This window comes from Glycine max, chromosome 10 (assembly GCF_000004515.6).
Source record: "Glycine max cultivar Williams 82 chromosome 10, Glycine_max_v4.0, whole genome shotgun sequence".
Lineage (NCBI taxonomy): Eukaryota > Viridiplantae > Streptophyta > Magnoliopsida > Fabales > Fabaceae > Glycine > Glycine max.
This window is the reverse complement of record NC_038246.2, coordinates 41,045,794-41,068,467: the sequence shown is the minus strand read 5'-3', so window position 1 is coordinate 41,068,467 and position 22,674 is coordinate 41,045,794. Positions and strand designations below refer to the sequence as shown.

Genomic DNA, 22,674 nt, shown 5'->3' with positions numbered 1-22,674 from the left:
TCTGCTGGTGTTTGTGTATGATGTTACCTGCAAATTGGTACCTATCTGGGCCTATTTAATATTGAAAGATTTTAACTATGGGCTTAGCTGACCAACTGTGGGGGATTGTTATTCTCACTCCATTTTTGTTATTCACACCTTCTTGTGCTTTTAAAAAATTATATTCAAAATATAATTTAATGTAAACATATTTTCATTACATAAAATATACAATAAAATCATATTGTAATTATAATGTAGGAAGTGCAAAAATACTCACAATGAAAATATGTTTTCATTGTATATTTTATACAATAAAAATATATTTTCATTGTTAGATTTTTTTAAAACTAGTTAACATATATTTATTTCAAAAAACAATTTATACGTACATTCTTAAGTTTAATTAACCAGAAGACAAACGTTTACATTATATTTTAGTTATGAAATTAGAAGTTGTTGATTTTTTTTTTTTTTTACTATACAAGCTACAAACAACTTTTGCTTTTTTTCACATACGCTATATCTTTTTTTTTTTTTCAAAATGGTTTCTTAACCTTCAACAAATAATATCATAAAACCATTTTCAATATACTAATTAGGCAACATTTTTTTTCATCTTAGACTTACAATATTCAGAAGTTACATTAGAGTTCAACTAATTAATTAGATTGTCTCAACACCTATTATTTTCCAGCAATAAAGCTCCAATAATTGATCTTCTTTTAAGAAAATGAACTTTTTTCCTCTTTATTTTTAAAAGAACCTTTTTATCTATTGAAATAAATGTTCATATAATCAATGAATATCAAATCCATTTAATATATATATACACTAACTTACACATTTTTATTTTTTAATACAAATCTGTTAGCAAGTTATAATTAAATAATATCTTGTTCAACTAACTCAATTAGATTTTTTTATTTTTTAATATATATTTCATTAATATATACAATAATACAAATAAAAAAAACTAATTTTACCGCAATTAACTTTTAAAAAATTTACAAACTTATAATTAGTCATTCAATAATTCATTTTTCTCGTCTTATCCTATCTTTCTTTTCCATACTACACCAATCCGATATTCGAAGGCCATACTAAATATCTAGTTAGGGAACCAATTATTTATTTACGTTGTTTTAAGGAACCTTTTCAATAGTATTTATATTTAAGTTTTTAATAATTGTATTATGAAATTGACTTGGTTCGGTTCGGCGGTACCCTACACTCTGTTGTTGTGTTGCTATACCCCCGGTGAGCGGTGACCTCTTCCGCTTTCATCTTCTTCTGTCCAGGATAACTAATATACCCTAATACCCATTTTCTGTTTTGTAATTTCAAGTGTAAATTTATTATCTTTTTGTTGATATAGTGTTCGGAAATGAGGTTAAGGAGTTTCAAGTTTGAACCTTATCTATGTGCCTGAAGCTTGATGCTTTAGTCGTATAGTAGAATCAGATAGCATTGGTTCTAGTTCTACGTGGGCCTTTAACCTATCATACAATACAAGTTTGTTACTTGAGTTTTAGTTTGTTGGATTGGTCACTTGTTTTATGTTGCTTGCAGAGTCAAAGGAGTATTTTGCAGAATAGTAAGGCAAAGTAGTAGTAGTAATTGCTTTCTTTTCATTTGAAACTGAAATCTTCATTATCAGGATTCTCATCATCAACTTTAACATTGCTACAATTTGTTCTCATGTGAATCATGGTTCCTTTCTTTTGTTTTCCTAATTAGATAACTAATGCTGCAGATATTAAGCTGGTTACTTTGGTCAAAGATTTCCGGCATCTCTGTCATGGCAACTAGTAAGTGATGATACAGTTACATTTTTCTCTGTTGTTTAGTCTGCATTTTCTAAGGAATTTGTTCATGTTGGTTATTTTAAGTCACCAATATATCGTATATGTTGGTATGCGATCTTCTTTTGTGGAAAACATTTTTCTCCTTTAAATAATATACTGATTATGTGTTTCCTGCAGGACTTCAGTTTGAGAATAATTGTGAAGTTGGAGTCTTCTCAAAACTTACCAATGCCTATTGTTTGTTTGCTATTGGAGGTTCCGAAAACTTCTACAGGTTCTCATTCTTTTTGAACTAGTGAAAATACACCTCTTTGTGCTTGGTTTCAAATGGATGGAAATTGCCATAACATTTCTCCATATGAATAAATTAACGTGCTGTTTGAAACAGTGGATTTGAGGCTGAGTTAGCAGATGTTATTCCTGTGGTCAAGACCTCCATTGGTGGCACTCGTATCGTTGGTCGTCTTTGTGTTGGTAAAGTTTTTTTCCCCTAGTTGTTAAACACTCCTTGCCTTGGACTATAAACCAGTTTGAATAAATCTTTCAATAAGCACTTCTAGGAAAAGAAAATCAAGAGATAAAATGAATCAAACTTCTCCCATAAGTTAAAAATAGCTTGTGCACTTCAGCTTTTTGTGAAGTTAGATGAGAGAGCTTCTAAAAAATTGAGGTGGATAAGTTGATTTTAACGAAAAAAATTTGATTCATTTAACTTCTTATTTTCTCCTACTATAAGTACTTCTAGAGGAGTTTATTCAATCTGGATCTCTGCCATTGCCTTTAAGTGATGGTTCCACACACTCTTTTTCTGTCAGTGGCATATTCTTCATTTAGTAAAAGAATAAAAAACAGTTACATCAATTTATTTTATTTATTGATTTATTAGATTTAGACCTGTCATAATTAGCTTCCCTATTTATTGGTTTGCAGGAAACAAGAACGGGCTTCTCTTGCCCCATACCACCACAGACCAAGGTGATTCCTATTATTCTGCTGTTTATTTCTATTCACAGTACTGTTTGATGCTATGTTAATGTCAGGTCTTTGCCTCTCAAAACATCTTTGTACCCAACCAACCACCAATTACTCCAATCTTTCTTTTAAATAGCATTGGCAAACTAATCTAACCTCAATTTTCGGGCGTTGTAAATGGTTAAACATTTGTGTACTAGATGTATGAGGTTCTGATTGTGAATGATTGACAGTTCATCCATGGTATACCATACTAAGTACCTTCATATTTTGTAATGGAAGTAAGAGTGATCAAAAGTTGGTCTTTTAGTCTTTGATTTCAGTATGTCATTGCATCATAGATGCTTGGTTTTCAAAGTTCATTTAATAAAATGATCAAACTTTTAATTTTTGAAAAGGACTTTTTGGCAGTACTGTATTTAAAAGTGCTATACATATGATCCTACCCCTCATTTGCCTCCTCCACAACAGTACGAAAATAAATTTTAAGTGGTGCAGAATTAAAAGCTATTCATTCTTGATTCATGCAAAGTAACTGTTGCTGGTGACATAGAATGGAACTCAGCTCCAGTTATGATATTGTACTGACTTATGGTATTGATCTTTCTGACATGGCTGTTGCTGAAGAGCTTCAACATTTGAGAAACAGTCTACCTGATTGTCGCGGTGATTTTTGGATATCAAGCTATTGATTAGCATTGACTCGCAATTTAAGATCACCACCGATCTTTTATTTTTCCGAAGAAAAGGGAGAAAGCTCGAAAAAACCCTATTTTTGAGAGATCAAAGGTCCGGGGGTTGGTTACGCAAAGGGAAGGTACTAGCACCCTAAACGTCTATAGTACTCTATAGGAACCTCTTGCTTATTTTATCTTTATGCTAAATTAATTATTTGTTTTGAAATAAATGCTCAAGTGTGAAAAGATTAAAGAGATAGGTTCGAGGGAAAGGAAAAGAAATGTTTTTGTTATTTTTATTGATTTGGAAAGACAAAGTCTTTTGCCTACATACCCGAATGGGATCAAAATCATGTAGTTCGGGGTAGAAAGTCAAGTGATTGGTTTTGATTGATTTTAAAGTTCGAAAAAAAGAAGAGTTTAGGCAAGATAAGAGGCCGAAAAGGCATAGAAGAAATAAAAGAAGTGAGTTCGATTGATTTTAAATTGAAAAAAAAGTTAGATTGATTAAAGGTTGATTAAAGATTTGATTAAGAAAGAAAGGATAAAGATTGACCCTTTTTTTGAAATTTCGATTATGGAAAGTTTTTTTTTGGTTTTTTTGTTTGACTCTCTTTTTTTTTTTTTTTTAGTTATACGGAGATAAGTCTAAACGCGCCGGATCCCTTAAAATGACGTTGGATCAAGTGAGGGCCCTTTTCCTCGGATACGGTTCAAATCACATGATCGTCCTCGGCGGAAAACATAAAAATAAATGTGAGTGTCGGTGCAGATTCTCATTTTTATTTTTATTTACATTGGACCTAGATACATTCTAATTGACAATAATAAATAAAAATTTCAAATGCATTAAAATAAATATGCTAGAAGAAATAATAAAATGCATGAAATACAAAACAATAAATACATATGGTGCATAAAATAAATAAAGAAAATAAAACGCAAGACATAAAAATAAATATGATGCTGGAAATAAATAAAAGAAAATAAAAATGCAAGACATAAAATAAACATGATGCTAAAAATAAATAAAAAATGCAAGACATAAAGATAAATATAATGCTGGAAATAAAATAAAAGAAAATAAAAATGCAAGACATAAAATAAACATGATGCTAAAAATAAATAAAAAAAAATGCAAGACATAAAGATAAATATAATGCTGGAAATAAAATAAAAAAAGAAAATAAAAATGCAAGACATAAAATAAACATGATGCTAAAAATAAATAAAAAATGCAAGACATAAAGTAAATATGATGCATAAAATAAAAATAAACAAAATAAAAATGCAAGACAAAAAATAAATGATACTGGAAAATAAAATGCAAGACGTAAAATAGATATGGTGCTGGAAAATAAATAAAGAAAATAAAAAATGCAAGGGCATAAAGTAAATATGATGCATAAAAAAAGTAATAAAAAAAAAAAAAAAAAGAGAAGAAAAGGGGGTGCAGAAAGTAAAATACTAGAAGGAACAGAAAAAAGGAAATGGGCTCAAAATAAAAAGTGGGCTTAACAGATCAAATCTGAATCGTCAGATTGATCGAAGCGTCCAGATTTGATCATGGGGAGGCACAGTTTTAGCCATTAGATCTTAATCAAACGTCACAAGAGAAGAAGAACAAAGTAAAAACCAAGAGGTGAGACGCATCTGATCAAAACAGGGGATAACATTGGCCGTTAGATCTAGGATCTAACGGTTCAACCCTGATGGTCCATGGGGACACAGAGATCCGCGTGCACCATAGTATTGGTCATGGCAGCAGTATAAATTCGAAAATAAACCCTAAAATAACATAAATCCAATTTCTTCCTCTCTCTAAAGAAACGCTTCAGAAGCTCTCTTCTCTCTCTAACCACACACCGCCGGAAGCTGTTTACCGGCGCAGTGGCTGGCCGGCCATGGGTGGCGGCGCCGCCGCGTCGGAAAAAGAAACTCCTCCTTTTTTAAAAAAACTACATGTTTTGAATTCCTTTTTTTCCCTAGTTCTCAAATCCACCGTTATTTTTTGAAAACCAATACTGATAAAGCCTAGATCTAGCCTTGAATCTTAGAAAAAAAAAAAGTGAACTACCTTTGTTCTTATGTTATCGTTTAAGCTTCAGAGTGGAAACGGTTACAGTTTGGGTTGTGTGGGTGTGGGTGTCGGCTGATGGTGGTGGTTGGTGTAGGCTTTAGGCCGCGTGAGTGAGTGGGTTACTGTGTTCGCGTGGGTTTCTGTTCTAACGTTTCGATTTCTAGGGAAGGAAATGAATAGTATGAGCAAGATGATTTTGGTTTTTTCTTGTGTTGGTGGTTCACGGAGGGGGAGGGTGGCGCTGAGTGGTGGCTCTGAGTGGTGGCTCGTGGTGGCTCTGAGTGGTGGCTCTAGGCCGATGGTGGTGGTTCGCGGAGGAGGAGAGTGGCGGTTGAGTGGTGGCTAGGCCGATGGTGGTGGTTCGCGGAGGAGGAAAGGGGCTGTTGAGTGGTGGCTCGTGGTGGCTAGGCTGTTGGTATTCTGACTGTTCGTATTCACCTCTGCCCTCTCTCTCTCCCTCTGACATGCACAGTAATTAATGCAGCATTTAAAGGACATAATTAGGGTAAAAAACGAAGAGCCCCTCTGGGCCTGGACCGAGAAAACTGAAAAGAAAAAGGAAAAAGGAAAGGAAAAGGAAAAAGAAAGAAAGAAAGAAAGAAAAAAAAAAAAAAAAATAAAACAGCAAAATAAAATAAAATAAAAATAAATAAAAAAAAAAATAATAATAATAATAAAAAAATAAAAAAAACGAAAAGAAGATACTAATAAAGATATTAATAAAAAAACGGAAATAAAAAAAACACTTAATAAAAGGAAAAGAAAAGAAGAAAATAATAACTAAAAAAATAAAAATAATAATAATAAAAAAAGGTAAATAAATAAATAATAATAAAAAGGGGCGTCTTCAAAACAAAATTGAGGTATTTTAAAATACCTCCCTGCCGAAATTTCATCTGAAATGATGGAAATTTCCGGCTTAAAAGACAAGAAAAAAGAAATAAAAACGGGTCAAAAATGGGGTATGACAGATGCCCCTATTTAAGTCTCTTCGTTACGGAGATTTAAAAGTGAAACTTTTAAAGCGACGGGTCGAAGAGATTTAAATACAGAGTACACCATTTTTGACCAATTTCAACTACAAAATGCTATGAATGCACTGTTATGCACGTAATGTTGCGAATGCTTGCGATGCAAGTATGAATGCAAGACGAGGTAAATGGCTTGACTGGGAATAACAAAACCAAATGGTACCCGATTTTGTTAAAGAAAAGGGGTCCGACTGGGGATCACATGGTTTTACTGGGGGTAAATGTCAGCTGTTCGGGTTATTGCCAAACTAGCCAACTGATAAGGAACAAAGATAAATGTCAACTGTTCGGGTTATTGCCGAACTAGCCAATCTGACAAAAACAAAGATACATATCAACTGTCCGGGTTATTGCCGAACTAATCAACTGATAAGAAACAAAGATAGATGTCAACTGTTCAGGTTATTGCTGAACTGATCAACTGACAAGAATTGAAGATAAATGTCAACTGTTCAGGTTATTGCTGAACTAACCAACTGATAAGAAACAAAGATAAATGTCAACTGTTCAGGTTATTGCCGAACTAGTCAATTGACAAGAAACAAAGATAGATGTCAACTGTTCAGGTTATTGCCGAACTAGTCAACTGACAAAAAGACAAAGATAAATGTCAACTGTTCAGGTTATTGCTGAACTAGTCAATTGACAAAAAACAAAGATGAATGTCAACTGTTCAGGTTATTGCCGAACTAGCCAACTGATGACATGAAACAGAGGCAAATGATGCACAAGCTGTTCATTAAAGAAATTGCCACTTGGCGGAGAGAGGGTGACACCTTTGGATCAGACCCATTGGGGATGACACTCGGGGAAATAGAAGGTTACAAATTATTCATGATTGATTGAAATGAAAAGATAAATGAAGCAAGACTCATGATGGTTAATGCAGCCATGTACGCATGATATTGTCTTTATTGTATATGCATGAATGTGTATATGTATGAATGCCTGAATGACGACACGACTTGTATGACTGTATGGAGGATTGACTTGTATGATTGTGTGAATGATAGATTTGATGGAACAAGATTGGACAGGTAAGATGGAAAGTGACCCGACGTCGCATCACAAACACTTGGCAATCTTCAATGGGGATGATGCCACCAGGGTGTATCAAAATAGTGACGGGGTAAAGCCCGGCGTATGCAGCAACTGATGGGGAATAAACATTTCTTGGGAGAACGTGCCAATCCCAAAATACATGGTAGAAGAGCTGGTGCTTCTGTGGTCATGCTTATTATTATTATTATTATTATTTATTTTTTTTTTTTTTTTTTTTAGAAAACAAAAGCAATTGACCACGTGCAACCTGCAAGGTTTACCCATTCTCATGGTAGCTGTTGACACACCCTTCATCTATTCACGAGTTCAAAGAAAAAGTGTTTTGTTGTTTGTGCTTCTCAAAAAAGACATGAAAGAAAATTTATGATTTTGAGAAATATTTTGTTTCAAATGCTACCATAAAAAAGGAAAGGTTTTATAAGCTGAATAAATGAGAATTCCAAATGAAAGGCAACAGGCTCAAATTTATTTGAAAGAGTGATGACCTGCCAATGGCATGGCTCCACTGATCTTACAAAGTTTTGGAAAATGGTAAATATAAGTTGAAGGTTCATTGAACACAATAACCGTTGTTCCCTCTGACAACCTTGAATTCCACTGTTTGGATGCTTCAGATTCAGGGTCTCCCTGACATTCCATTGTGCCCCAAATGAACAAAGATCATCTCGATGCAGTTACTTTGTCTTTTGATCTTTAACTTTTGCATAGATCGCCCTTTCGGGTTTTCGACCTATCAGGCTAATTATTTTTTTGTTTGATGTCTCTAATTTTTGCCTGGGCCGCCCTTTCGGGTTTTCGACCCACCGAGACGCTCATTTTTGCCTAAGCCGCCCTTTCGGGTTTTCGACTTACCGAGCTGTTCTTTTATTTTTAGACAAAGTATTTCTTGACTGCATCCGCATTCACGGGACGAGGGAGCTCATCCCCATCCATAGTTGTAAGAGTCAGTGCACCACCAGAGAAAGTTCTCTTGACGACATATGGGCCTTCGTAATTAGGCGTCCACTTGCCCCTAGAGTCGGGTTGGAAAGATAAAACCTTCTTGAGAACAAGATCTCCTTCTTGAAACACACGAGGACGAACCTTCTTGTCGAAAGCCTGCTTCATCCTCTGTTGATAAAGTTGTCCGTGGCACAAGGCTTTCATGCGTTTTTCTTCAATTAGATTCAACTGATCATATCTGCTTTGGCACCATTCAGCTTCTGATAACTGGGCCTCCATTAGAACTCTCATCGATGGAATCTCAACCTCCACAGGGAGTACTGCTTCCATACCATACACCAAAGAGAAGGGGGTTGCCCCTGTTGAAGTACGCACTGAAGTACGATACCCATGCAAAGCATACGGTAGCATCTCATGCCAGTCTTTGTATGTGACCACCATCTTCTGCACTATCTTCTTGATATTCTTGTTTGCAGCTTCAACTGCGCCATTCATCTGAGGTCTGTAAGGAGAGGAATTGTGATGCTCAATCTTGAACTCTTCACACAAATCTTTCATCATCTTGTTATTCAAGTTCGTTCCATTATCTGTAATGATTCTGTTGGGCACACCATAACGGCAGATGATCTGATTCTTGATAAAGCGGACCACAACTTGCTTAGTCACATTTGCATAAGATGCTGCTTCAACCCACTTGGTGAAGTAATCAATAGCCACTAGAATGAAACGATGCCCGTTTGAAGCCTTCGGTTCGATTCTACCAATCATATCGATGCCCCACATAGAGAAGGGCCACGGAGAAGAAAGAACATTAAGTGTAGTTGGTGGTACATGAATTCTGTCAGCATAAATCTGGCATTTGTGGCACTTCCTGGCATGCTTGCAACAATCTGTTTCCATCGACATCCAGTAGTAACCTGCTCTCAACAACTTCCTAGCCATTGCATGTCCATTGGAGTGAGTACCAAAGGAGCCTTCATGTATCTCATGCATCAAAAATTCTGCTTCTTGCTTATCTACACACCTGAGTAGTACCATGTCAAAGTTTCTTTTGTACAAAACATCCCCATTTAGGAAGAAATTACCAGACAATCTTCTCAAAGTTCTCCTGTCTTTGTTGGATACTTCGGGTGGATATTCCTGGCTTTGAAGGAAACACTTGATATCATGGAACCAGGGCTTATCATCAACAACCTCTTCGACTGCAAACACGTGGGCGGGCCTCTCGAGGCGCTGAATTCTGATTGTTGGCAAATTGTTCCGGTGACTCACTTCGTACATGGAGGATAAAGTTGCTAACGCATCTGCCATCTGGTTCTCATCACGAGGGATGTGGTGAAGCTCCACTTTGTTGAAGAAGGTTAGCAAATGCTTCGCATAATCTTTGTATGGAATCAAGCCGGGGTGGCGAGTTTCCCATTCTCCTTTGATTTGGTTGATTACGAGAGCTGAATCCCCGTAAATGTCAAGGTTCTTGATTTTCAAGTCAATGGCTTTTTCAATGCCCAAGATACATGCTTCATATTCTGCCATATTGTTGGTGCAATCGAACTGTAACCTTGCAGCGAAAGGGAGATGATTACCTTCAGGAGTGATAATAACTGCCCCAATTCCATTGCCAAAGACATTCACGGCTCCATCAAAAATCAAACCCCATCTAGACTCGGGATCTGGACCTTCTCCAAGCAATGGTTCATCACAATCCTTCATCTTCAAGTGCATAATCTCTTCATCAGGAAAGTCAAACTTGATGGGTTGATAGTCCTCAATTGGTTGGTGAGCCAAATGATCAGCAAGAACACTTCCCTTAATTGCTTTCCGGGTGCGGTATTCGATATCATACTCGGATAACAACATCTGCCAACGAGCAATTCTTCCTGTCAGAGCGGGTTTCTCAAAGATATACTTGATCGGGTCCATTTTGGATATTAGCCAGGTGGTGTGGTTAATCATGTAGTGACGAAGACGCTTGGCAGCCCAGGCTAGTGCACAACAAGTTTTCTCAAGTAGGGAGTACCTGGACTCACAATCTGTAAACTTCTTGCTCAAGTAGTAGATGGCATGTTCTTTCCTTCCGGTCTCATCCTGTTGTCCGAGCACACAGCCCATAGAATCTTCTAACACAGTCAAGTACATAATCAGAGGCCTTCCTTCAATTGGAGGTATAAGAATTGGAGGTTCTAGCAGATAATTCTTGATACTATCAAAAGCCTTTTGACAATCTTCGGTCCAAACAACCCCTTGATCTTTTCGAAGCAACTTGAATATAGGTCCGCACGTGGCTGTCATGTGCGAGATGAAACGAGAAATGTAATTTAGACGCCCAAGAAAACCTCTCACTTGTTTCTCTGTTTGTGGAACCGGCATTTCTCTAATGGCCCTGACCTTGTCAGGATCTACTTCAATACCTTTCTGACTGACAAAGAAACCTAAGAGTTTTCCAGATCTAACACCAAAGGTACATTTGTTGGGATTCAGTCGAAGTTGGTACTTTCTCAGCCGTTGAAACATCTTCAGCAAGTACTCGACATGTTCTTCTTCAGTGCCTGACTTGACAATCATATCATCCACGTACACTTCTATCTCTTTGTGCATCATGTCATGAAAGAGAGTGGTCATGCCTCTTTGGTAAGTGGCACCTGCATTTATCAACCCAAAAGGCATTACCCTGTAACAAAAGGTGCCCCAAGGCGTGATGAAAGATGTCTTTTCTCTATCTTCAACTGCCATCTTGATCTGATTGTACCCAGAGAAACCGTCCATGAAGGAGAAGACCTTGGACTTTGCAGCGCTGTCAACCAATACATCGATGTGAGGTAGAGGAAAGTCATCTTTCGGACTAGCCTTGTTCAAATCCCGGTAGTCAACGCACATCCTGACCTTGCCGTCCCTCTTTGGAACAGGCACTATGTTGGCTAACCATTGGGGATACTCTGATGTGACAAGAAAACCTGCATCGATCTGCTTCTGTACTTCCTCTTTGATCTTGAGAGCCATGTCAGGGCGAGTTCTTCTCAGTTTCTGTTTGACCGGTGGGCATTCGGGCTTCAAAGGCAAACGGTGCTCCACAATACGGGGATCCAAGCCGGGCATATCTTGGTACGACCATGCGAACACATCGACGTATTCTTTGAGTAATTCAATCACCCTTCGTTTGACAGTTGCCTCAAGCGATGCCCCAATCTTGACTTCCTTCTTATCTTCCTCGGTTCCCAAGTTAATCACCTCTACTACCTCCTCATGAGGCCGAATGGTTTTCTTTTCATATTCCAATAACCGAGCAAGTTCCTTCGGGATTTCATCATCCTCCTCCTCTTCAGCCTCGTAGACAGGAGATTCGTAGTTGGGAGAGGGTGCAGGGTTATTATGTTCAACGGGCTCATAAATGCCTAGTCTGCATATGATTGATGATTGATTTTAGAAAATGAGTGAACAATGCGGACTTTTTATAATTAATTGAAATCAGAAAACAAAAATAAAATATTTTGGGTTTTTTGTGTTACCATTTTCCAGAAAGAGCAATAAGCATAGATATCGGGATAAACCACATTTTCCATTAATAAGAGTAGTGCTTGAAACAAAACAGCCCTACATAATTGCGCTTTCGTCCTGGGCAAGACGAAAGGATCCTTTTTTGAAAAACAAACAAACAGAAAAACAAAGACACATTACTTTGATGCATGAACCACTGAAGGGATGTCAACCGCGTCCCAGTTGCGAACAAGTTTTCCAGGTGTGACAAATGCAAGCACTATCTCTTCAGGAGCATCTTCCAAGACAGCATTGGCTTCTGGCGAGTTGTTGATGAACCCGGCGCTACAAAAGGTGCTAGTAATGGAGCTTGATCCAACACTGTTCGTTGCGGATCCTGCAGAAGAAGCAAATCCCAGTCCTTCACGGTTTTTACTCTCCAGCAACTGCACAACTTTTCCCCATCCTACACCTGTTCCTTCCTGCACCACTTTCTGTGCGCTCTTCCAAGTAGCAAAAGATACTTCATTTTTCTCTGGCTTTTTACCCTCTAAAGTCAGGCCTTGGAAAGAGGTTCCTTCTGTTTCATCAGCACCAATAAAGGAAAAAGCTGACAAATGACTAACCAACAAGGCTTCCTCTCCACTCACAGTGATCAATTTCCCATTTCTGACAAACTTCAGCTTTTGATGCAAGGTGGATGTCACGGCCCCAGCTTCATGGATCCATGGCCTACCCAAAAGGCAACTGTATGCGGCTTGGATATCCATCACCTGGAATGTAATTTGGAAAACAAACGGCCCAATTGTAACGGGCAAATCAACCTCCCCGATAACAGACTTTCTTGATCCATCAAACGCTTTGACAACCACCCCGCTTCTTCTCATGGGAGGCCCCCGGTAGGAAAGTTGGTCTAATGTGGATTTGGCCATTACATTCAATGAGGAACCAGTGTCCACAAGTACATTCGACAAAGCATCAGACTTGCAGTTCACCGATATATGTAACGCCAGATTGTGGTTCCTCCCCTCCTCAGGAAGCTCTTCATCACTAAAACTTAAATTATTGCAGGCAGTAATGTTTCCTACTATACTGTCCAATTGATTAACAGTCACGTCCCTCTCCACAAAAGCTTGGTCCAACACTTTCATTAGAGCCTCACGGTGTGCTTCTGAGTTCAATAGCAGAGACAAAATGGATATCTTAGAGGGAGTTTGCAACAACTGGTCTACTACTTTATACTCACTCTTCTGGATCAGTTTCAGAATCTCGTCATGATCAGAATTCTTGCTAGTCCCATTGGATTGGCCTACTTCCTTCCTTGTACCGGGGCCATTCACTGTCGCCTGTTTAACTGCCGGATCATTCACTTTCTTTGCAAACAATGTGGGGATAACACGTCCATTCCTTAGAACTTTACCGTCACTAGCAATGTTGTCCACAGAAATCGCAGGAGTTAGAGAGGGCAAAGGCACCTCCTGCCCACCTTCCAACATCGTGGCACTATACTTGTAAGGGACCGCTTTTAGAGAAGCATACGGCATAGGTCCTGGCAAGCTAATCACCAGTGGAGTAGTAGTTGATTCCCCACTGTTATAGCTTATTTCCAACCGCTGAAACTCAGGGGTGATGACGCACACTTCCTTGTCCTTCCTCGTGATGATTAGTTCTCTATTGTCTATCAGCCTTTGTATGTCCTCTTGTACCTTCGGGCATCCTTTTACATTCACAGGACATATTTCACACGCTGCATGATCATGGTCAAACAGAGCTGCCTCGCACATCTTGATATGTATTGGGACCAGGGGAGTTCGGACGTGCTGGACGTTCAGGATGACACCGTCTTCATCACAATCTTGTATCATGTTGACAGCAGGCCCATGGTTCGGCAGAGGGTTCGCCTGAACATTGGGATTCTGATCTTTGAAGGATAGCAAGTTGGCCCGGACTAGTTTTTGCACTTCATTCTTCAGGACATAGCAGTTTTCAACGTCATGACCTGGGGCCCCTTGGTGGAAAGCGCAGGTTAAATCATGACGAAACCAGGGAGGTAAAACATCTGGTGTACGAGGGGGTGTTCTGACCTGGACAAGGTTTTTGGCGAGCAGGGCGGGGAGTAAGTCAGCATATTTCATCGGGATTGGATCAAAGGTTGTTTTCTGGCGGTTTTGTGAATGATACGGTTTTGTGAATGATATGGTTGTTGGGGGGTCTGCGGGCGATTTTGTTGTTTTTGAGGGTATTGTGGCTGATGGTATTGTTGTGGAGGGTATTGTTGTGGAGGGTATTGTTGTGGAGGGTATTGTTGTGGAGGGTACGGGTAGGGGTAATGTGGCCTTTGTTGGTGATATGATGGGTTTGGGATAGTGGATGCGACATTCGCAACCTGACGATATGGGGTGAAATTCTGCTGAGGCTTACCATGAGCTACCATTCCCACCTCTTGATCTTTCTTCTTCGCAAAGTGGCCTCCAAACTTCTTGGCATTACTTGCGGCAGGGGTACTTTCCACAGCCAAACGTCCCTCTCGGACACCTTCCTCTAATCGCACACCCATGTTGACCATTTCAGTGAAGTCTGTTGGTGCACTTGCAACCATTTTCTCGTAATAAAACTGGCTCAGGGTCTTCAGAAATATTTTGGTCATTTCCCTTTCTTCCAACGGCGGGACAATCTGGGCAGCCACTTCCCTCCAACGCTGGGCATACTCCTTGAACGTTTCCTTCTCTTTTTGTGTCATCGCACGGAGCTGATCACGATCTGGGGCCATGTCCAAATTGTACTTATACTGCCGGATGAACGCTTCACCCAGGTCATTGAAAGTACGAATGCTCGCACTGTCCAAATTCATATACCACTTCAGAGCGGCCCCAGTCAGGCTGTCCTGAAAGAAATGAATAAGCAGCTTATGATTGTCAGTATACATGGACATTTTCCGCGCGTACATCACCAAGTGACTGCGGGGACAAGAGTTCCCTTTATACTTCTCGAAGTCTGGCACCTTGAACTTGTGAGGGATAGTAACATTTGGGACCAAGCATAATTCACAGGCGTCCTTCCCGAACAGATCTCTTCCTCGGAGGGCTTCGACTTCCCTTTGCATACCATCAAATCTTTCTTGGAGTTCTTCCATCTTGTCGAAGGCTACAACATTTTCAGCTTGGAAAATTGGTTCAACCTCTTGTTGAATAGTGTGAATCAGTGGAGCTGAATAAGTCATTGCAGCTTGAGGGAAAGAGGTACTGGGTTGCGGAACCGGTGCTGATTGCTGAGCAAAAGGAGGTGGAGCTTCAGATACAGCGGGCTGGGAGCTTCCACAGACTGGAGGTGGCATTCCCCATGTACAACCTGGAGGCAAAAAGAGGGGTGGAGAAGTCACCGTAGATAGCGGGGTTGTGCTCACCAAAGGCTGCTCTACAGCAGCGGCGGCAGCTTGAGAGTTCTGGGCTGACAGGAGTGCACTCATCATGGTCGTCAACCTATCCATTCCCTCTCGTAAAGTGGCAACCTCCTCCCTGAGACTCTGATTTTCTTGTTCAACTATATCCATCCTCTTCCGATTGGCCCTGGTGTTGTAAATGCGAGTTGGTTTGTGGAGAATTCGTCGGGCCACTTTCCTTGGGCGGCGGTTGATTGACTCCCCCCTTTTTGAAGTAGTGAACACAGTGTGAGACTCGATTTAGAAACCATGAATGCAACATGATGCATGCTTATGCTTATGCAAAAAGAAAGGGAACAAATTATTATCGAAGAACTTGTTAGAGAAATTGTAAACATCATAAACTGAAACACTTCACTTAAGCATTGGAATATTACAAAGAAATTATAGGTTTTTTTTTTTTTTTTTTTTTTTTTTTTTTTTTTTTTACAAGTCAAGAGATTTCGGGAGCTAAAATCTAAACATAAGGTCCTAAGAACTTCAGACTCAAACTCCCGGAGTAGATGGATCCTCGGAATCTGAATGTGCACGGGAGAACAAATCCATAAACCTCCTCTTCCTTCTAGCATCTCGGTGGAGCAAAGCGTCTTTCCGACGAAGCAAGTCGTCCTTCTCAACCATCCTCTGGTTCTGGATAAAAAGCTCACGGCTCTGTTGGGCTATCTTCCCCTTCAAAGTCTCATTCTCTTGCTCGAGCTCCTGGCATCTCCTCTTCCAAGTTTCTTTTTCTTGCCTTTCTTTGGTTAATTGTTCATGAAACTCTTCCTTAGTATCAAAGGGGATAGGCAAGGATGATGGTGGGATGGTGGACGATAGGTATCTAGGTAAGCGGTAGGGTAGGCCAAAGCTCTTGGTCCTATCAATAACCCACTGGGTGTAAGATTCATGTACATAGTCTGATTTCTTTCCCAACTGACTTCTGTTGAGTCTGCGGATAGCGCTCCAAGCTTGTGCGAATCTTTCCCTTTTGTTCGAATGATCTCCATGGTTAAGATAGAATTCATTAGTCAAGGCAAAGTTGTTTGGTTTTGTCTTTATCGGGTACCCAAATTGTCGTCGAGCGAGAAGCGGGTTGTAGCTAATTCCGCCACGCATACCCAAAAGAGGTACGTTGGGATATTCACCACAACTCACAATAATCTCTCCAACATCACTAGCTGCTTGGTACCAAACAATGTCAGATGGGTCAAGAGTCATGATTCGGCGAGGCCAAGAAAGCTTATCATCATTGGTCTTGAAGGCACGGGATTGAGGTAAGTGGAAGGTAAACCACTGATAGAGTAAAGGTGCACAACAAGAAATGGTTCCACGGCCAGCCTGGGTACGGTCATGGATAGAATGGTAGGTATCGGCGAGTAGAGTGGGTACGGGGTTCTTTGTAAGAAAGATCTTAATGGCATTGATATCGATGAAGTTGTCAATATTTGGGAAGAGTAAAAGGCCATATATAAGGAGGGCTAGGATAGAATGGAAGGCAAGTATACTAGCTGCTTCAGCAAATATGGAGGCTTGTTGGTAGAGGAAGTGGGTGGGAAGACCTTGGAGGCCTCCTTTAGAGGTAAGGTTTGCTTGGATGATAGAGGTTTTAAGATGGAGGGCGGCTGCGATGTCGGAGGGTTTAGGGGTAGGCTCAAAACCATGGAAAGGTATCTTGTCTGGTACGGGTAAACCAACTAGGTAGGAGTACTCTTCAAGTGTGGGGACAAGCTGGTAATCGGGAAATGTGAAGCAATGGTAGAGCGGGTCATAGAACTGAACCAGGGTCTCTAGGCATCCTTCCTCAACATCTACTCTAAGAATTCTGAGCAACTTCCCATGATGAGCTTGAAAATCAACTGGATCACTTACTAAAGATGCTAGCTCCCTTAATCTCAACAGGTCTGTTTTTTTGAAAAGGTACTTCCTAGTGCTTCTCAGTGGGATGTCCATATCTACAAAGTTTACAAAAAGCTTGTCTAAGTCCTTCGATAATTTGGATGAAAAAAAAGAGTTTATGCATGGATGCATGTATGCATGATTATGCCACAGTATGGAGAAAACATGGTGAAGTTAAGTCCAAAATGTTGGAGTTAAGGGTAAACACGCCATTTGGTAAGGACTATGGTTTCATATGTACCTGTATCACGGGTTCTACCAAGTTCCCAAAGTCATTGACCACTTCCGGATATTGTCGGATTACGGGACTACTCCCGGTCCAACAACGTCCATAGGAAAGCCTCGTTTGAGTGTAGTATCGCGTATCAACCAATTCAAGACTACTCTTGATTAGCCACCGCACTACGTCCTAAAAGGCTAAGATGGGTTAAAGGTAACTAAAGGTCCTCAACTTCATAGGTCGCTTGGAAATATTAATGCTGAACACGACTACTCATGCCAACATAGTAATATTCCCAAGATCCCTCCATTGAGCGGGGTTATCACATGTGCCACATCCGAAACTCACTCTCGGAAAGACACTATGATTATACCACCATCCTATCTTATGTTTCCCTCAAGTCCGGGTGTAGGACTTATCTCACCACTCACGTAAAAGATAAACACTTAGGCACGTATTTACAGTTTCAAATAATAATAAAGCATAAAGATGAAGAAAAACAAGATAGGTTTAACCCACTTAGGAGTGTGATCCCCAGTGGAGTCGCCATTTTTCTGTCGCGGTGATTTTTGGATATCAAGCTATTGATTAGCATTGACTCGCAATTTAAGATCACCACCGATCTTTTATTTTTCCGAAGAAAAGGGAGAAAGCTCGAAAAAACCCTATTTTTGAGAGATCAAAGGTCCGGGGGTTGGTTACGCAAAGGGAAGGTACTAGCACCCTAAACGTCTATAGTACTCTATAGGAACCTCTTGCTTATTTTATCTTTATGCTAAATTAATTATTTGTTTTGAAATAAATGCTCAAGTGTGAAAAGATTAAAGAGATAGGTTCGAGGGAAAGGAAAAGAAATGTTTTTGTTATTTTTATTGATTTGGAAAGACAAAGTCTTTTGCCTACATACCCGAATGGGATCAAAATCATGTAGTTCGGGGTAGAAAGTCAAGTGATTGGTTTTGATTGATTTTAAAGTTCGAAAAAAAGAAGAGTTTAGGCAAGATAAGAGGCCGAAAAGGCATAGAAGAAATAAAAGAAGTGAGTTCGATTGATTTTAAATTGAAAAAAAAGTTAGATTGATTAAAGGTTGATTAAAGATTTGATTAAGAAAGAAAGGATAAAGATTGACCCTTTTTTTGAAATTTCGATTATGGAAAGTTTTTTTTTGGTTTTTTTGTTTGACTCTCTTTTTTTTTTTTTTTTAGTTATACGGAGATAAGTCTAAACGCGCCGGATCCCTTAAAATGACGTTGGATCAAGTGAGGGCCCTTTTCCTCGGATACGGTTCAAATCACATGATCGTCCTCGGCGGAAAACATAAAAATAAATGTGAGTGTCGGTGCAGATTCTCATTTTTATTTTTATTTACATTGGACCTAGATACATTCTAATTGACAATAATAAATAAAAATTTCAAATGCATTAAAATAAATATGCTAGAAGAAATAATAAAATGCATGAAATACAAAACAATAAATACATATGGTGCATAAAATAAATAAAGAAAATAAAACGCAAGACATAAAAATAAATATGATGCTGGAAATAAATAAAAGAAAATAAAAATGCAAGACATAAAATAAACATGATGCTAAAAATAAATAAAAAATGCAAGACATAAAGATAAATATAATGCTGGAAATAAAATAAAAGAAAATAAAAATGCAAGACATAAAATAAACATGATGCTAAAAATAAATAAAAAAAAATGCAAGACATAAAGATAAATATAATGCTGGAAATAAAATAAAAAAAGAAAATAAAAATGCAAGACATAAAATAAACATGATGCTAAAAATAAATAAAAAATGCAAGACATAAAGTAAATATGATGCATAAAATAAAAATAAACAAAATAAAAATGCAAGACAAAAAATAAATGATACTGGAAAATAAAATGCAAGACGTAAAATAGATATGGTGCTGGAAAATAAATAAAGAAAATAAAAAATGCAAGGGCATAAAGTAAATATGATGCATAAAAAAAGTAATAAAAAAAAAAAAAAAAAGAGAAGAAAAGGGGGTGCAGAAAGTAAAATACTAGAAGGAACAGAAAAAAGGAAATGGGCTCAAAATAAAAAGTGGGCTTAACAGATCAAATCTGAATCGTCAGATTGATCGAAGCGTCCAGATTTGATCATGGGGAGGCACAGTTTTAGCCATTAGATCTTAATCAAACGTCACAAGAGAAGAAGAACAAAGTAAAAACCAAGAGGTGAGACGCATCTGATCAAAACAGGGGATAACATTGGCCGTTAGATCTAGGATCTAACGGTTCAACCCTGATGGTCCATGGGGACACAGAGATCCGCGTGCACCATAGTATTGGTCATGGCAGCAGTATAAATTCGAAAATAAACCCTAAAATAACATAAATCCAATTTCTTCCTCTCTCTAAAGAAACGCTTCAGAAGCTCTCTTCTCTCTCTAACCACACACCGCCGGAAGCTGTTTACCGGCGCAGTGGCTGGCCGGCCATGGGTGGCGGCGCCGCCGCGTCGGAAAAAGAAACTCCTCCTTTTTTAAAAAAACTACATGTTTTGAATTCCTTTTTTTCCCTAGTTCTCAAATCCACCGTTATTTTTTGAAAACCAATACTGATAAAGCCTAGATCTAGCCTTGAATCTTAGAAAAAAAAAAAGTGAACTACCTTTGTTCTTATGTTATCGTTTAAGCTTCAGAGTGGAAACGGTTACAGTTTGGGTTGTGTGGGTGTGGGTGTCGGCTGATGGTGGTGGTTGGTGTAGGCTTTAGGCCGCGTGAGTGAGTGGGTTACTGTGTTCGCGTGGGTTTCTGTTCTAACGTTTCGATTTCTAGGGAAGGAAATGAATAGTATGAGCAAGATGATTTTGGTTTTTTCTTGTGTTGGTGGTTCACGGAGGGGGAGGGTGGCGCTGAGTGGTGGCTCTGAGTGGTGGCTCGTGGTGGCTCTGAGTGGTGGCTCTAGGCCGATGGTGGTGGTTCGCGGAGGAGGAGAGTGGCGGTTGAGTGGTGGCTAGGCCGATGGTGGTGGTTCGCGGAGGAGGAAAGGGGCTGTTGAGTGGTGGCTCGTGGTGGCTAGGCTGTTGGTATTCTGACTGTTCGTATTCACCTCTGCCCTCTCTCTCTCCCTCTGACATGCACAGTAATTAATGCAGCATTTAAAGGACATAATTAGGGTAAAAAACGAAGAGCCCCTCTGGGCCTGGACCGAGAAAACTGAAAAGAAAAAGGAAAAAGGAAAGGAAAAGGAAAAAGAAAGAAAGAAAGAAAGAAAAAAAACAAAAAAAAAAATAAAACAGCAAAATAAAATAAAATAAAAATAAATAAAAAAAATAATAATAATAATAATAATAAAAAAATAAAAAAAACGAAAAGAAGATACTAATAAAGATATTAATAAAAAAACGGAAATAAAAAAAACACTTAATAAAAGGAAAAGAAAAGAAGAAAATAATAACTAAAAAAATAAAAATAATAATAATAAAAAAAGGTAAATAAATAAATAATAATAAAAAGGGGCGTCTTCAAAACAAAATTGAGGTATTTTAAAATACCTCCCTGCCGAAATTTCATCTGAAATGATGGAAATTTCCGGCTTAAAAGACAAGAAAAAAGAAATAAAAACGGGTCAAAAATGGGGTATGACACTGATCAAGTTGCTGTTCACCGTATAGAAGAAAGATTATCCGCTCTGGGAAATTGTATAGCATGTAATGACCATGTGGCCCTCACACACACTGATCTTGACAAGGTATTGTCTTATTATAAATTATAGTCTTTTCTTTCATATGCTAATCTCTTATACTAATTTAGGATTGGAATTTGATTTGGAGACAGTTATATTTGCATGTTGAGCATGGGTGCTGAGTAAAGACATGGCCAACATGTCACATATTTGCTTGTCAATCTGAATTGATCATTTAAATTTTTGAATTTGACTGCTGTAAAGTAAGAAAGTGTATAATGCGAGAAAGTATGTATATACCCTTGAGAATTTAAGTATCATGTAAACTTAGCCACTTTAAATCGAGGGTGGATACACCCCTGCATTTTAACTTCACAGACTTTCTACTTTATCAGAGAGCTAAATCCAAAAATTTTAGGTTATGATCACAACTCACGAAAACTGTAAATAGTTTTCTATAAAAGGCATGGACAAATTTTCATTGAGAAGTTTGCTATCATGTGTGGTAAGACTAGGTAACTTGACCACTCTAATCCAAGATGATTCTGTCCTGCTTTATTATTATTCATCGTGAAATTTTTGTTCAGGAAACTGAGGAGATGATTGCAGATGTTCTTGGAGTAGAAGTTTTCAGGCAGACTGTTGCAGGTAATATTCTCGTTGGCAGTTACTGTGTATTCTCCAACAGAGGTGGTTTGGTAAGTACAAGACCCAATGTTGTCCTCTTGAATATCCTGATTTCAAAAATGTGTACTATAATTTGTGACCATACACTTTGTGCAGGTCCACCCTCACACCTCCATCGAAGACTTGGATGAACTTTCCACACTTCTTCAGGTTCCTTTGGTTGCCGGGACTGTTAACCGTGGTAGTGAAGTAATAGCTGCTGGGATGACGGTAAATGATTGGACAGCATTTTGTGGTTCAGACACCACAGCAACAGAACTTTCAGTGATTGAGAGTGTTTTCAAGCTGAGAGAAGCCCAACCTAGTGCCATTGTCGATGAGATGAGGAAATCACTCATTGATACTTATGTCTAAATTTTTGTCACTTTTCGTACCATATTGTACTGCTTGTTGCTAAAGATATTTCAGTTTGTTTCAGTTTTTCGCAGGTAAATAGTTTGTGATAGTTCTGTCATCCAAAATATGAACACGCTTATTTCAATCAAGAATCGTGGTTTCCATTAATCGTATGTGATCTTTTATTTCAATTTTTGGATGTCGTCCATAAATCAAAGGTTAGATATGGATGTTTTTACGTTACATGGACACCCTTAGCTTCTTAAATTTGTATTTGCGTCCTAGGTGCACCGTGCACCGTGCACCACTTATGCGGTTTATGATGCAACATTGTTATTAACATCTTAACATAAATGTTAAGTTTTCAAGAACTAATTTATAATCTTAGTAATCTAAGTAACATGATAATTTAAATTGTATACTAATTG

The 22,674-nt window shown here is 38.6% G+C and overlaps 1 protein-coding gene and 1 long non-coding RNA gene across 3 annotated transcripts; both read left to right on the top strand.

Moving 5' to 3' along the window:
• The first annotated feature begins 1,139 nt into the window (after nt 1–1,139).
• LOC100306262 (eukaryotic translation initiation factor 6) lies at nt 1,140–22,437 on the top strand. Of its 2 annotated transcripts, XM_041005542.1 has the most exons (10): nt 1,257–1,465; nt 1,552–1,576; nt 1,736–1,790; nt 1,965–2,061; nt 2,176–2,261; nt 2,718–2,762; nt 3,387–3,413; nt 21,186–21,289; nt 21,811–21,921; nt 22,007–22,419. In XM_041005542.1, exons 3-10 carry the CDS (start codon nt 1,781–1,783, stop codon nt 22,262–22,264), a joined length of 738 nt encoding a protein of 245 aa, XP_040861476.1. In that variant the 5' UTR covers nt 1,257–1,465; nt 1,552–1,576; nt 1,736–1,780; the 3' UTR covers nt 22,265–22,419. The 2 variants fall into 2 exon arrangements, with proteins under 2 accessions (NP_001236199.2, XP_040861476.1); NM_001249270.2 differs by lacking the exons at nt 1,257–1,465; nt 1,552–1,576 and adding an exon at nt 1,140–1,239 and having other exon boundaries at nt 22,007–22,437.
• Nucleotides 14,243–18,988, top strand: LOC121172889 (uncharacterized). The gene is made up of 2 exons (XR_005886664.1): nt 14,243–18,269; nt 18,762–18,988. It is a non-coding gene; the product is annotated as an uncharacterized lncRNA (long non-coding RNA).
• Nucleotides 22,438–22,674: the final 237 nt, after the last annotated feature.

Coding starts and splice junctions, on each gene's coding strand:
- LOC100306262 (NM_001249270.2), top strand. Junction 2,262..2,717: donor CGTTGGTCGTCTTTGTGTTG/GTAAAGTTTTTT, acceptor ATTGGTTTGCAG/GAAACAAGAACGGGCTTCTC. Junction 2,763..3,386: donor CCATACCACCACAGACCAAG/GTGATTCCTATT, acceptor CTGTTGCTGAAG/AGCTTCAACATTTGAGAAAC.